This window comes from Oryzias latipes, chromosome 3 (genome assembly GCF_002234675.1).
Source record: "Oryzias latipes chromosome 3, ASM223467v1".
NCBI lineage: Eukaryota > Metazoa > Chordata > Actinopteri > Beloniformes > Adrianichthyidae > Oryzias > Oryzias latipes.
Window position 1 is genome coordinate 13,631,168 of NC_019861.2, and position 14,958 is coordinate 13,646,125.

The following is a 14,958-nucleotide window of genomic DNA, read 5'->3' on the forward strand; positions in this document are numbered from 1 at the left end:
GCTGAGCATTAAAGCAGGCAGTAAAGCATGGACACTCGCCCTCAGAACACAAACCCATCAAAGTGTCATACTGTGCAGATGATCTGCATTCTCTGTTCAATGGCTAATGAAAAATATTTAAAACAGTGCACCTGCATGTGACAAGATGAAGGTTTATCAAGTATTTTCTTTTTAGAGCAAGGTGGTTTAAAAATCTTTTTTTTTTACTGGAATATTACAAAAAAATAAAATGCAAACATTAGGATTCTACAGGCTTTCAGCACATTCAAGGTTCTGAAGAATTGCCCCATTTTTTTAAAAAATCTATTCAGGAACAGAAAAGACTTAAACCTTTGAGAAAGTTGAAAGGGCGATGAGACGAGGTGTAGCAGAGTGAGACAGGGGAAGATGTGGCAGAAGCTGAAAGTAGATCTAACCCAGGGACAAGCCATACACAGAGCAGTCTCCTCCCCTGCCCTGCTGAGCATATATTAACTTCCCATGGAGCTCCACCTCACAACTAGAGACACATGGAGTAGGATAACACTCAGTTGAGTCTCTGAGAGTACATTTATATTGACACTGGACTGCATTGCAACTCTGATTATTTTGGACTAACTTTTCCTACACTGGATTTACTGTCTTGGTTGGAATATTGACTTTTTTTTTTAATCATGTGGTTGTCCCTGGAGAACTTCAGTCCCAGTAAGTAGTTTTTTTTTTTTAAATTGATAAAGCCAAAGTTCACCAAGTCTTTGTGTTTGTAAGGAGATAACCACAAATCAAGAAAACAGATGAAGCACAAAAGAGATAAGGTGGAGGCCTTGGGAGAAGAACTGATACACTCCTGAGGTGGCTGTGTGTTAATTACATGTTTATTAACATGACACAACAATGATGTGCATGTCTTTGTGGGCCGTATTAGATGTTGTCTGTCCAATAAACAAGACTTCTGACTGCAACAGAGTCTCTTTAGGAGTTAGAGATTACTCTCTTCGTCACTAAGTGGCAAAAATAGATGCCTCTTATGTGTTGGGCCATGTCAACTGTTTGTATCTTGATGTAACTCCAGAGGTCGGCTGCCCACGCTGATTGGGAGACAATATTGATTCTCAGAAAAGACATAATTTTATCAAGAAAGAAAGAAAATTCATGTGACTGAAAAACAATGCAGGCTGAAACTTTCAAGCTTTTAAGTTTGGATGTCCAGCATGCGCAGGGCAAATGGAGAAAAGATAAGCACCTTATCTAACTAATCTAATTCTAAGGTATAAATGTTGCATTTCTTTCAGTTTGCGATTCCTGTGAATGTGGGCTAAATATCAGAGAATGGAATCACATGAATTCCCTCTGATGGAAGAATACTTCATATGGGTGGAAAAGTGCAAATAGTTTAAAAGTTTAATCAGAAAAAATATATTCAGTGTTCTGCAGACCACAGGCCTGTAAATGATGGAAAACAGAAAACTGCTGAGTGCTAAGCCCATGCTGCATTCATTTCACTTCCCTTCTCTGTTACCTTTTTAAAAAATATACTGCAGTTATTTGCTGGTAAGTCAAAATATCTAAATGAATATTAAGATCACCTGGAGAACAGGATGGATGTATTCATACAGGGAGTCTCTCATCCTCTGCCGCGCCACGTTTACTCCGCATGCACTTTCACTCCTCCATCGCATAGCCCATCCCGGCCTGTAAGAGGCATCTGCATTGCCAGGCACATGGGTTCTCACATGGTCTGCCTGCGGATGTGACTGGAGTCTGATGCAGCTGGATGGTGGCTGCTTGCACGCCCACCAGTCCACGCAGACATCCATAGCATCCACAGACTGCGGACCACACAGGATTTCATAAAAGAACACAGACGAGTGGTCTTTCCTTTCTTATTTAGCATGGGATGCCTATAAGCCTTGTAGGTTAAAGGAGGGACAGGTTCGGACTTTCTAAATCCGCAAGCTACAGTGAGTGACACCAGCCAAGGATTTTTCTCACTGACAAGACTAATGCAATACTTGTGCTATAATCTGGAAATAGCATTAATATCGACCAAAGGACAAAGCAAATACCCTGGACTATAATGCTAAATCAAACAAGTTAAATGAAAAAAAACAGGAGAACAACCAAATTATGTAATCTTTTTACATTTTATAGATGTTATTGTTTGTTTGTTTTTAAAACTCGGGACATTTAAAGACCAAATATGTGGGAAGACCCTTATTTAAAAAATTAATATGATTTTTAAATACTTTAAAATTTCTAAAGAATACAATGCATGCTTTTTTCTTTACTCTCTTTGAGCCCTTTTTGATTTTCATTATTCTTCTGGTGGACTAAATATGTTTTCCAGTGATGCCCCTGGTGACGTTTGGCTTTGCTTATTTATTCATTTGGATTTTTTACACTATAAAGTTAAACTATAATGTGTGCAGATCAACGATTTCATTCACAAATCTTGCATCGTTGAGCTAAATTTTAAAACTACCGCTGATCTACTCCAGACAAACGGTGTGAATGGCTCCTGCTGCTTTCAGGTGCTGCTCAAAACACATTTGCCCACGTTTTGCATAGAAGAAGCAACAAATATTTAATTCATGTAAATTAGCTATAATTTCATTTCAGAAAATGATATTACAAGATTAATCCAGTCATATTTCAATAATACTCAAACGGAGCTATATCACGCAAACACGAGTTTACCGGCTCTAACACAGACTGAGTGGTGCATACTGTATTTATTTGGGGGTTGTAATTGTAAAATTACGTTTTATACACAACATCTTTACTTTAACTAGAAATACATTCTAAATCAGCTTCTTTTTATAACTTTATATTGCCTTACAAATAAATGTTTTTGCAATAGTCTGTAATTGCTCAGATTTGCGGCAAATAAAAAAAGAATACTGACGACTCATCTATCAAGTGCCTTTTTTACCCACTGCCCCTAAATGCACCATAGTGACGTCATCCCCGCCTTTCTAAGTCAGCCTGAATGGCGATTGCAGTAGATCCGCAGAGCTTGGGGAGCGAAGCGCACGCGAACCTGCTCTCGTTTAGCTTAAAATAGTAACCGGAAAAATGCTGCGAATACGTACTGTAAGTAACATACATTATGTCGATTACTATTAATACCATGTGTATGATTTTCTGACACTCTATGTTCTATTTTTGAGCGTTTAAACCGAGGTCGGCTTTGTGTTACTAAGCGATGGAAAAGCCGTACCACGTAGTCAAAAGCCTCCGCCAACAACGGCTCCTTTGTTCACGCTAGCCGACGGTTTCTGCTTCATGATTTGTCTGATATTTATGGGTTATTTGTCGAAAATGTTTGTCTTATTACTTGATTCTGTGTACTTAATATTGTATCAGTTGGGATTATTAGGTTTACTATTTTATCATTCCTAATCGACAAAGCCGCTTAGCGGCTTGTCACTTCGCTAGTCGTGTCTCTATTCCGCCGGGCGCTTTTTTGGCCTGGTGAAAATGGTGAAATGAGTTTGTTATAAAGGAGATTGATTAGTCGTAAACCTATGGGGCTGTATATATTCTGGATTTACTGTATTTAATGAAACGTTTGTGGGTTTTTTCAGACCCTTCTTAAATTTACCTAATCTTGGAAACCGGACTAGCTAGCGCCCACGCCGGGTAGGGGAGGGGCCAGCCTCTTTTACGACATTCATGTCTAAAAGAAATCCGGTGATCGAGGCGGTTGGCTGTTTTGGCACTAGCTTAAGAAAAGACGAATGAGTGTTTGTGTCAGACTGTAGGAATGATGTCCTCATGTTCTTTTCTAACAGTGTTGTCCGATTCTCTTTCTTTTGTTTCAGGTTTTACTCAAGTAAAATGGAGGATAGTTTTGATTGTGACTGTGGCGAACTAGAGCCACCTGATCACTGAGGGTGGATCTTTTTTTTTCCCCTGTAAAGATTAGGTCAGGCCCATTTCCATTTGACAGATCAGGTGAATCAATAGGATAGGAAAACAAATTCAGATATATATAGATATATATATTAAAGAAACAAAAACAAACAAAAAAATCATATGAAGCTGCTCAGGACCAGTCATACACTGAATGTATCTGCACTGTGAAGATGCAACTACAGACTTTTATAGTTTAATATAGCTTTCCCCTTTTTCTTTTCTTTTGTTTTATTTTTTACTTTTTAAATTGGCCTCATAATTCATTCCATTGCCGTCTATAAACACTGGTCGAATGAAAGTTTTTCAGTTTAGTAAACCAAAATGCACACAATTGGAGAAGAAACTTTTATTTTAAGGGTTTTGGCAATTATTCAACATGGAAGGAAAGTGTGAGTACATACCAGTGTCCCATATCTGACAGTGACGGCTATCCAGGGGGAATTGGTAGTTGTCTTTGTAGGGGAGGATAATTGGCCTCTGAATCAGAAGGGAGGTTATTGGATAAGTTCCTCTGTTGGTGCTAAAGTTTGGCCTGTAACGAGCCAGAAAAAAAAAGAGTGAGACGTAGTAGAAGCTTGGTGTGAAAGCCTAAGAAAAGTCATCATGGCAGAGAAGTTTGAGTCATTGATGAACATCCATGGCTTTGACCTGGGTTCTCGCTACATGGACCTGAAGCCTTTGGGCTACGGGGGCAACGGCATGGTGTTCTCTGCAGTTGACACCGACTGTGACAAGCGTGTAGCTGTGAAGAAAATTATCTTGACCGATCCTCAGAGTGTGAAGCATGCGCTGCGGGAAATCAAGATTATCAGGCGACTTGATCACGACAACATTGTCAAGGTATGTTGCCAGGTTCAAAGTCAAACATTGGATTTGGAAGAAAAGGAGTAGTTTGGGAAAGTTGACCTTGGTATCACTTTGTTTTGGTTACCACTAGGTGTTTGAGGTACTGGGCCCCAGTGGTCGCATGTTGACGGAGGACGTAGTGTCGCTGACAGAAGTCAACTCGGTCTACATAGTGCAAGAGTACATGGAAACTGACCTGAGTCAGCTGCTGGAGAGGGGCCCGCTTTCTGAGGGCCACGCCAGGCTCTTCATGTACCAGCTTCTCAGGGGCCTCAAGTACATCCACTCTGCCAATGTCCTGCACCGTGACCTCAAGCCTGCCAACCTGTTTGTTAACACAGAGGATCTGATACTGAAGATCGGGGACTTCGGATTGGCCCGCATCATGGATCCCCACTACTCTCACAAGGTAAGGACCTTTACTTACGATTCTATTACACCTGTGGGGTCTTCTGTGTTTAGAATTTTATAGAAGTGTCAAGGCAAGTAGACAAAAGTCCAATTTAATTCAATGTTGTTGTTTTTTTTTTTTTTACTTTTTTACTGCACAGTGCTTGTGAAACTAGATGTTTGTAGCACAGTAAAGTGGTGCTCCCCAGTTGGAGGCAGTTTTTTACAGCAGGAAGTAAACAAGACAGGATGTGGTACTGAGGTAACGCCTCTGTTTCCCTTCTCATGAGAAAGGAGACTGGACACAACTGAACTTTCAGATGAATGACAAAATGGTTTACCTGCCAGTTGCTTCACTAGAGCTCTTTTTCTTTTGTACTTTGATCAGAGAGGTTTGCGATCGTAAACATGGCAGCAATTGCCAAATTTCGTAACTGCAACGTTAAATGCAAAAGCTGCTGTCTGTTGAACTTTTTATACCCTAGTCGAGGTCAGCATTAAATTATATGTTAGCTTCCTCCTATGGTTTAGAGCAATTGGATTAATTGCTGCCAGGAAGGATGGTCTGAGTTGCTCCCCTTGACTTGCTGTCACCTAATAAAGAAACAAGGAAGTCTCTGTCCACAACCATATGGTGCGGTGATTTGGGAAAATTGAAGTTGGGCGGCCCATCTGTGGCGGTCTGTAGTTGCTGGATCCTCTTTAGGCGCACAGGCAGTCAGATGCTCACACGTGTCTTAGATTAGTCATTGCAGTGTCTGAAGTGGGCTCACATGATGCATCTTTTTCTGGAAGAGCTGCAGACATATCCAGAACCCCGCCGCAACTACCTGAAGCAGACTTGCATGCACTTGTTAGCACAAGTTCAAGCATTCGGTCACAATTAAATACTTTAAAATAAACTTTTTATATATATTTTTAAACTGTTTGCATTTTATGTCACCACGTAACAGAACAAGACGGTGTGCGCTCACCGTTGCCTGGAAGAAGCATTTCTCACGTAATTCAGTAACTGCCACCTCCTTCTTGCTGGATTTACCATATGGGTGTTTTACTTCAGTCTTTGCAGTTTTCCTGATTGCAGATGTACAGGGAAGTGGGTGCTCAAAAGCTGCAAGCCTGGTGTCAGCTCTCTCGTGCTTCATTATTGTCTGCTTTAGTGCTGCAGCAGCTATTGCTGTGGAATTGTTGACCATGCAGACATTTGTCTACCAGTCTCTGACCATGGTTTTTTTCTTTCTTTTTTTTTTGGTTAGTTTATCTGTCTGTATTCTTATTGGCTTTGTGGGCACTGCTCTATTAAAAAATGTGTAAATGTTTCATACAAAATAAGAAAATAGGTCACATCTGTATGACATTACAATTTTTAATGCCGTAAAATGTGTCACTAGTCCTGGGTAGGCGTTATGACAGCATCCCTTTAGGCAAATACACTTTTACAACACCCTGTTTCTGTAGAGTGAGACAGCCATTGGGTGACTGAGTGCATGGAATTTAAATAGAATTTCTAAAAAAAGGGTGTAGGCTTTTCCAGTAAACCTGGTTTTAAAAACGTAGTAGCATTGAGCTTCTTTTTTCCCCCTATAATCTTTTCTAGTTTTCCATTGTTTAACTGAATAAAAAAAAAACTCCCCCTAGTTCCTGTTTGGCCTCATTGTGCTGTGGTGATTCCTAAATGCATGTTCTGTTGATGCAGTCCTTCCATTGAGTAGTCAAACAGTTTCCGTGTGTCTAAAGTTGGCCTATATATTTTTTTTCTCTTAGAATGAGGAATGACGAGAATTCCGGTGCAGCTCAAGTTCTACAGTCCTTTGTCTGGTTGTGTGTGTTGGGGGGTTGATGAGGACACATTTGAAGATCTTAACATATGTTCTTCAATTGATACTCCACGTTGAGAATGCGTTTTTTTGTCCATACGATTTCGGAGGGATTTTCTTTTTGGTAAAATTATAGGAGCAAATGTATGATCATTGGGAACATGTGTCTGCATGTGGCTCGGTGTAAAATGAAGTAATTTGAGATGCTGGCTTAGGCTCTCGGCTGTGTTCAAAGGAGAGTTCACAGAGGTCTTTTCTGCAACACGGTCTCCCTGCAGCTGCAAATCACAAGTGCAATGTCACTCTTACGCACACATTTGACCCAACCATTCATGCCAGCAACAGGCCCGTCTGGTATCGGGCTGCAGGGCTTATAAGAAGAATGCTTGGAAGGAAGTTTAAGGATCAGTGAGTTCGAGAGGTTTTGCTTGTTTTCCTAAATCCAAACAGATTTGACTTTGTTTCATCTACTAATAGTACTCCATTCGCAGACTGCAGTAAATGAAATCCTTGTGTGTTACAGAAACTCCCTAAATAATAAATGTTGTATTTAGTATGTAAAGCAGGTCCATAGTGAAATGTTGCCACCATGGTCGTTGACTCTCATTATCCCTAACAGAATCAATTAACCGTAAAAGACTGTTTTGAGTTTAACAGGATTTATGGTTGGTAAGTTTTCTTGGTTTCTCTTGTACGCAAAGGACAGTATGATCTTTTTGATTCTCTTCCGCTGTTTTTACCGACATCTAGTCTGACTTGCTTCAGGAAACGGAAAGTAATTTCATAGAAAACTTATGAGTCACTACATGATGGTGTGTTGTGATCTACACCAAGGGTTAAAGTTATTCCAAAAGTGTCGTCAGAGCTGTTGAAATGATGAATACATTATTGGATATGACTATGCATAGTATGGTTTCATAATAAGTGCCCTACGTTGAAGTTGGTAAAACTTTAAAGCTTTTTGCTAAAAATCCAACTTATTTTTTCTACAGCAGGTCTGTTTGGTCCAGACCAGAGTCCGTTTCCCACAGTTCACGCTGCTTCATGTGGTTTTACTGGTGCGGTTCAATACAGGGTGAAAGCAGATATACTCTCTGGAGGTCCATGAGGTAAAGGACCACAACGAGTCATAGGCAGCATATATTTTGAGCTGCAAAAATAAACAAATAAAACCAGACACCGTAATTAAAAAATGAGGAATAAAAGAGGTCTGGGCGTGTAACAGTATGACAGAGGGCTAGCTTGGCTTTATCTTAATCATGCTTGTTTCTTTGGTCAGTCCTAATTTTGAGCAGTATCACTGTCATCTGTGCAGCTGCTGTTGCTGCGTGACATTTCTCAGGTGGCCTGGGCTGATCTGTAGAGAGTAGCACGTCTGCAAATGGAAGTTTCTTGAATTTCTCAGCCATTCAATGGCTGTCATGGTCTGATCTTTTCCTGGTCCAACTCAGGTTATTGTTCTCTTAAAAAAAACTAGGTGAAGGTCATCTGATTTATGTTGTCCTTAGCTGAACTGATGGCACACATACCTACACATTACCACAGTCACAAAGTCGTCTGCACAATTGGCTTCTCTGGATGAGTATCGGTCCGCTCTGCCAGGTGTCAGATATTAGCTATGACTTGTGTGTAGTCTAATTCTGCCTGACCTCCTTCACAAGCTGTCCTCAGACTACAAGATTAGCTTGTTACCTGCAGGAAGAGGTCATGTCTTTGCATGTTGCACTGCAAACAAACTTTTAAAAGGAGTGATGCACCCCAGAATAGTGTGACCTCAAGTACCTGCAGCTAAATTAGGGCAGGAACAGGAGCCTTGCTCAATGGCAAGAATACCATTTTGGTCTCACCCCAAACAAGCAGTGCATGTGGGGGGAGACGGGAGCGAGAAGTGAGGGTGTTATTTTACCACTCCCCCTCCCCCCCAGTCGCTCCCACACAGGCCGCTTTCCTTTGTGTTCGGTCCTGTGGCGAGTCAGGCGCTGTTTGAGAGTAGAGAGGCTTTGTGCCAGCGGTGTGGCAGAGGTGGGGGAGATTACTCTCCTGTCCCAGACTGCTGACATGGTCTGCACGTGTCTGATCTCCCCCCTTTCAAGCCTTTTTCTTCCCTTTCTCGTTTTTTTTTTTCACCTACACAGCACGTGTGGTGTACGTGACCCACAGAGTGCAAGTCTGTGAAGGAGATGACACCCAAGTTTATCACATTTCAATGGGGTTATTGCATTTACAGCAACAGCCCAGAAAAAGACAAATGTTTAGATGTCAGCTAGATATGGATCAATTGTAGTTTGAAACAAAGAACTTAGCTATTGGAATAACTCTGTCTTGTAGTTTTGTTTTCTCTTTGAACATCTAACTTAAACTACCCTGGTCTCTGTTGATCACAGGGCCATCTCTCTGAAGGTCTTGTCACAAAGTGGTACAGATCTCCTCGCCTGCTGCTCTCTCCTAACAACTACACCAAAGCCATCGACATGTGGGCTGCTGGCTGCATGTTTGCAGAGATGCTCACAGGGAGAACCCTGTTTGCAGGTAAATGTGGGTCACAGCAGGGATTTCATTTCAATCGTTCTTGAAATGGAGCTGATTTTTAGAGCAAAATGTTTGACTTTGTCAAATGCGCTGACAGGTGTAACTATTCTGGATAATAAACCAATGTTTATCTGCCTGTCTTTCTACTCTTGTAGTTTAGACAATTTTTACAGACATTTTTTGTCATAAAGGTCTTTTTTTTTTGGCAAAACAAAATTGACTTTGGATGAGCAGTGTTCATTTTTCCTTTTTAAAAATGTTTACTTAAAGGTTTTTTTTATATTCCTGTCTCTTTAAAACTGACCTAGATACTTGTTATTCTTGTTTTCAGCTATGTGTGTCATGTACAACTAAGATTTTCTTTCTTTTCCAGGAGCTCATGAGCTGGAGCAGATGCAGTTGATCCTGGAGTCCATCCCTGTCCTGCGAGAGGAAGACCGACAAGAGCTTCACAGTGTCATCCCGGTCTTCATCCGCAGCGACATGTCAAAACCTCACACGCCGCTGGCCAAGCTGCTGCCTGACGTCAGTCCACAGGGTGAGCGTCTCATGAGAATTCAGTGAAATCAAGGATCCAACAGAAAAGCAGTCACATGTCACATGCATCATGTCAATTCCTGACTTGATCTTATCATCCTTTTTCTCTCTGCAGCCCTGGATTTTTTGGAAAAGATCCTGACCTTTAACCCAATGGATCGCCTGACTGCAGAGGAAGCCCTGGCCCACCCCTATATGGCCGACTACTCTTTCCCCCTGGATGAGCCCATCTCTCTGCATCCTTTCCACATTGAAGATGAAGTGGATGATATTCTGCTCATGGACCAGAGCCACAGCCATACTTGGGACAGGTGTGTTTTCTCTCCTTTTTTAATGAGATGCAGTATTCCCTTTTTATTTTAGGATACAGGGCTCCAGACCGCGACCATTTGGTCGCATTTTGCAACCAAAATTTGAGTGTGCGACTGAATTTTACATCCAGTCGCACATGTGCTACCAGTAAATTTGCCTCCCCCACCCTCCGTATTTATTGTACATTACACGTGGAAGGGGCACGTCAATGATCTATGAAATGAGCAATGAAATCATCAATGAGACGCGAGCGCACACACACGCAGACAGACACACACACTTGCGCGAATACTCATGAGACTGGAGCACAGGCGAGCGCACACTCGCGTGTCATTGAGTGATGCCTGAGGCGCCCAATGCGTGTGAGAAGAATAGGGAAAGCCACTGTAAGTGGCTAAAATATGTGGAGGGGCAGGGCCTAGAGATAATCGAGTGCGCGTAAACATCTGTGGGAAGGAAATGGAGCCAAATATCCTCACAACCTCATAAGTGCGTCTGAGCTATGAGCAAGCGAACTATTGATTCGTTCTTCCAACCTGCGGCTAGTGTACCAGTGCCAGAGTGTACAGCAGGGGTCTCAAACTCGCGAAGCAAACCACGGCTGCATACCGCTTCCGCGGGAGATGGTCAGCTGAGGAGCATAAATGTCTCACACCTACATGCATGACAGCTAACGGGGCTCTAACATTAAACAGGTGTGAGCGACAACACTATTTAGTCTTAGACACACTTAAAACACGTGAGGAAAATGCAACGATAGACGTGTTTAAGATGAACCAGCGCCCTGGGGGTGGGGGTGGGGCATGAAGGCAAAGCTGCAGCGAGACTGAGGGAGAACAGGAATTAGGAGTTGTCCTTAACATTCAATTTAGTTTTAATTTGCCTCTCCCCCTAAGTATGATCTGTGATATTACATCTTTTATAATCATTTAAATGTTTTGTAATGTATGTAGCCTTTTTTTAGTCAGTTGGTATTTTAAATTATTTTAATTGATCAGTGAACTACAAAAACCCATCAGGACGCATGTCCCACAATGCATTGTTTTGTAGTCTGTAGGGCAGCTTTCAGTCAGTTCAGTACTAAATTTCCAGCTGCATTCACTCAGGTTGGGGTCTTGCTTCCGTCCCTATCTGGTGATATTTTTGTTTTGATTGACAGGTGATGTTAGAGCAAAAACAAAAATGTCTCACACCAGGTGATCTGTGCAGCGTTGCGTCCATCTGGGTGATCTCAAACACGCTTAGTGTGCATCTTGGCTGCACCTATTTGGTGTCGCCAACATGAATTTCCATCCCCTAATGTTTACAAACATTTAAGTATTGTTTGAAACTGTGAAATGACCGAAAGGTTACTACGGTAATCACTTGTTACTAAAAACTTTTTTTTAATTATAAATGTATGGTGTTTTGTTTACTATTTGTACTGTCATAAGAGCAATGGGGCTGTCAGTTTACCTTGTAGTTGCATCTTCAAAAGTGCAGAATAAAATGTGACACTAAATTTGGAACAGCACATTGCAATTTCGGCATCTATTATTAAGGTAATTATTTGTAATACAGTGGAAATTAGTAGATTTGGTTAGCATGTTGATTTACGGTATGCGCCCCTAAATTTTCTGGTTGTGCCCCTAAAATTTTCAGTTGGGGGCCACAGTGCTCCTAGTGAAAAAAGTTAGTCTGGAGCCCTGGGATAGCTTATTTACAAAGTTATTGCAACCACAATCTAGTGCTTTCGTGTGCTGGTCACAAGTCCGGCTAAATGTGAATGGGTTATGCTGTATCTGATCTGAGCGTGAATGTGCAAATCAAAAAGGCAGACTAATTTTGCTGACCCTGAAGGGAACTTCATAAAATAGCTGTTTGGTTGCTAAATTAATCTTTGAGGATGGTCGTTTTGGGTACGTGCTAAAGTGTCTTCCTTTGGTCCGCCTGCAGGTATCACGAGAGCCAGTTCTCAGAGGCTGACTGGCAATTGCACAGCACCCATGACCCAGATGAGGTTCAGGTCGACCCGAGGGCGCTCTCTGATGTCACAGATGACGGGGAGGTCCAGGTGTGTTTGGACGCACATTCATTAACCGTGGCAAAGAGCACAAGTTGTTTTTAATCTCTTCTTACTCCTTTGCCGGTTTTAAGAGAAAAAAAATGTATTTTGTTTTGTTTAGGTTGATCCACGTAAATATGCCGACGTAGACCGGGAAAAGTTTGTGGATAAGTCTTTCGACTACTCCAGTCCGTTCTCATCGGAGCGGTCCTGGCAGGACGAACACCACGAGAACAAATACTGTGACCTGCAGTGCAGCCACACGTGCAACTACAAGGCTGTGTCCCCCTCCTACCTGGACAACCTCATCTGGAGGGATAGTGAAGTCAACCACTACCATGAGCCCAAGCTCATCATCGACCTCTCCAACTGGAAGGAGCAGCAGAGCAAGGAGAAGGCAGACCGCAAGGCCAAGAGCAAGTGTGAGAAGAACGGTCTCGTGAAGGCCCAGATTGCCCTGCAGGCAGCGGAGAAGGACAATGTCCAGGAGAAACATCAGACCGAGAAGCCCCAGAGCCAACAGAACCAGGGCTTTGATTTTGATTCCTTCATCGCTAGCACCATTAAACTGAGCCTACAGCCGGAGCCCTGTCAGGAGGTGACCCTGCTCAGCGAGGTGGGCCTCCTGAACGAGCTCAACTTTTCCGTCTCCCAGCTGGAAGCCCCCCGTTCCACCTCCATGTCCAAGACCATCAGCCAGGAGAAAGAGGAGAAGTGTCTGGTGAACCTGGCACAGTTGGGTGGGGGAGGGCTCGGCGTCGTCCCTCCAAGCCCCTGGGACGGCTTCGGGCCCGCAGAGATTGTTGGGGACAGTGGCTGTTTGATAGATGAAGCATGCTGGGGCCCTGACCAAAAGGACCACTCACAGAAGGACGTCACATACACCAGCTACCTGGACCACTTGTTCAGCCGGAAGGAAGAGAGCATCGTGGAAACCATCACCAGTTCGGAGGTGGAGCCCTCGGTGGTGAACGAGTTGGACGACAGCTTCCTGGACAGGAACACGGAGATCGTGCTGAACGTGCAGCTGGAATCTCTGGCCCTGCCTGGCTTCGACGGCTGTGATGACTTGCCTCTAAAATCCATCCAGGCATCCCTCACGCCGTGTGCCGTCAAATGCTCCCCACAGATCGCCCACAAAGCCTACAGCAGCATCCTAAAGCATCTGAATTGATAACGTGTACATATCCCTCCTACAGTGCAAAATGTAAGCAGTTTCTTATTTTTTTTTGTTTCTTTTAAATCGGCATATTGTACTTGAATAATTTCTTTTTAAGTTTACAGGGGTGATTTGTTCTATTTAAAGACTACAACCATCACTTCGAGCCTTGATCACCAGGCCTTCAGTGGTTCATGTCAATGCCCTCACTGCTAAACTCCTATCATTCGCTTGTTATCAGTACTGTACAGAAGTGGAGGATGGAGAAATGACCATTACAGGATTTAGAAGATGAAGTTTGGCTGGTTAGGGTGTGACATGACTGACATTGCTATGGGCTTTTAAAGTGCTTTAAAACAGCCTTTCCAGGGATGGGATATAGTCCCCCCCCCCTTTTTTTTTTGTTTTTTTTTGTTTTCTATTTTGTTGAAATTAAATTGACCCTCTCCTCCCCCCGTAAAAGCTTCCTTAACATCTTTTTCATACTGTAAATCTGACACATGATGCCAGCAGCAACCATTATCATAGGCGTTAATGTAAACGTGTTATCTACCTCAAGGTAACAGCCGGAAGAGACACTCGAAGCCGCACTAGTGCTTTACACAGGTGACCATCCTCATGCCGTCAGATGAAGTGGTCGCTTAGATGAAACCTGTCTCACTCTTAGCATTTAAAGATAGTGAGGTGTTTCGGTAATCATTATTTATTTCTAGCAAATGTGCGCTATTTATTTTATGGAAATGTGTTATTTCAATGTGGTTCTTGACGATTGAGGAGTTAAACAGACTTCCATTTTCATTTCAGCACTATAAGGGTGTGCAAGTGTTCCTCTGTTTAAGGTAGGATGCAAATTAATGTGGTGTTCTAAAAGAAGTGGAGGCTTTCCATGTCCAATATTCAAATGGATACTTTTCCTTTTATTATTATTATTATTTTGTTCTTTTCGAAGTATTAGTGCATTCTGTCATCAGTGGTAAAACTCATGTATGGTTTAAAAATAAAAGTGCCCAAAAGTCTTAATTTTATTTTATTTTTTATGTACATGTTGGAAAAATGTGTGCATGGAGGCAACAGAAAGGTACACCAAGAGTAAACAATGACTATATTGTATGTCAGTTTTAATTGTTTTTTTTATGTACTTTTTTCAGGCAAGCATGATGAATTAGGTTAAAGTGTAGCATGTAGAACACTTAAGGACTTTTTTTGTAATCATTGGTTCTCCTGTTCTACAAAATATCTCAAAATAAAAGTTACTGGCAAAGAGTTGGTTTGGCTTCTGTGTTTTGTTTTTTTTTTCTTGCTACAGCTCAAACACTTAATTTTCACTTTTCATTTTTGGTTTTTCTTCAAATCTGAGAAGATGGATATTTGAAGAAGAAACTGAAATGCAAGAAAGTCCAACTATCAAACAGCAGAAGCACTTTTTG

General features: G+C 42.0%; 1 protein-coding gene across 2 annotated transcripts; it reads left to right on the forward strand.

Annotated features, from left to right (window-relative positions):
- Positions 1-500: 500 nt before the first annotated feature.
- mapk6 (mitogen-activated protein kinase 6) lies at positions 501-14,795 on the forward strand. 2 transcript variants are annotated; one of them, XM_020712590.2, is made up of 8 exons: positions 501-684; positions 3,804-4,737; positions 4,835-5,152; positions 9,335-9,479; positions 9,853-10,017; positions 10,132-10,327; positions 12,264-12,381; positions 12,494-14,795. In XM_020712590.2, the coding sequence occupies exons 2-8, from the start codon at positions 4,501-4,503 to the stop codon at positions 13,544-13,546; spliced, it is 2,232 nt and encodes a 743-aa protein (XP_020568249.1). In that variant the 5' UTR covers positions 501-684; positions 3,804-4,500; the 3' UTR covers positions 13,547-14,795. The 2 variants fall into 2 exon arrangements, with proteins under 2 accessions (XP_020568249.1, XP_004066961.1); XM_004066913.4 differs by lacking the exon at positions 501-684 and adding an exon at positions 2,895-3,072.
- Positions 14,796-14,958: the final 163 nt, after the last annotated feature.

Excerpts from the sequence above, each read along its gene's own strand:
- mapk6 (XM_020712590.2), top strand. The coding sequence starts at position 4,501 with ATGGCAGAGAAGTTTGAGTCATTGATGAACATCCATGGCTTTGACCTG. Across the intron at positions 4,738-4,834 it reads ATCACGACAACATTGTCAAG|GTGTTTGAGGTACTGGGCCC; the intron begins GTATGTTGCCAG and ends GGTTACCACTAG. Across the intron at positions 9,480-9,852 it reads AGGGAGAACCCTGTTTGCAG|GAGCTCATGAGCTGGAGCAG; the intron begins GTAAATGTGGGT and ends TTTCTTTTCCAG.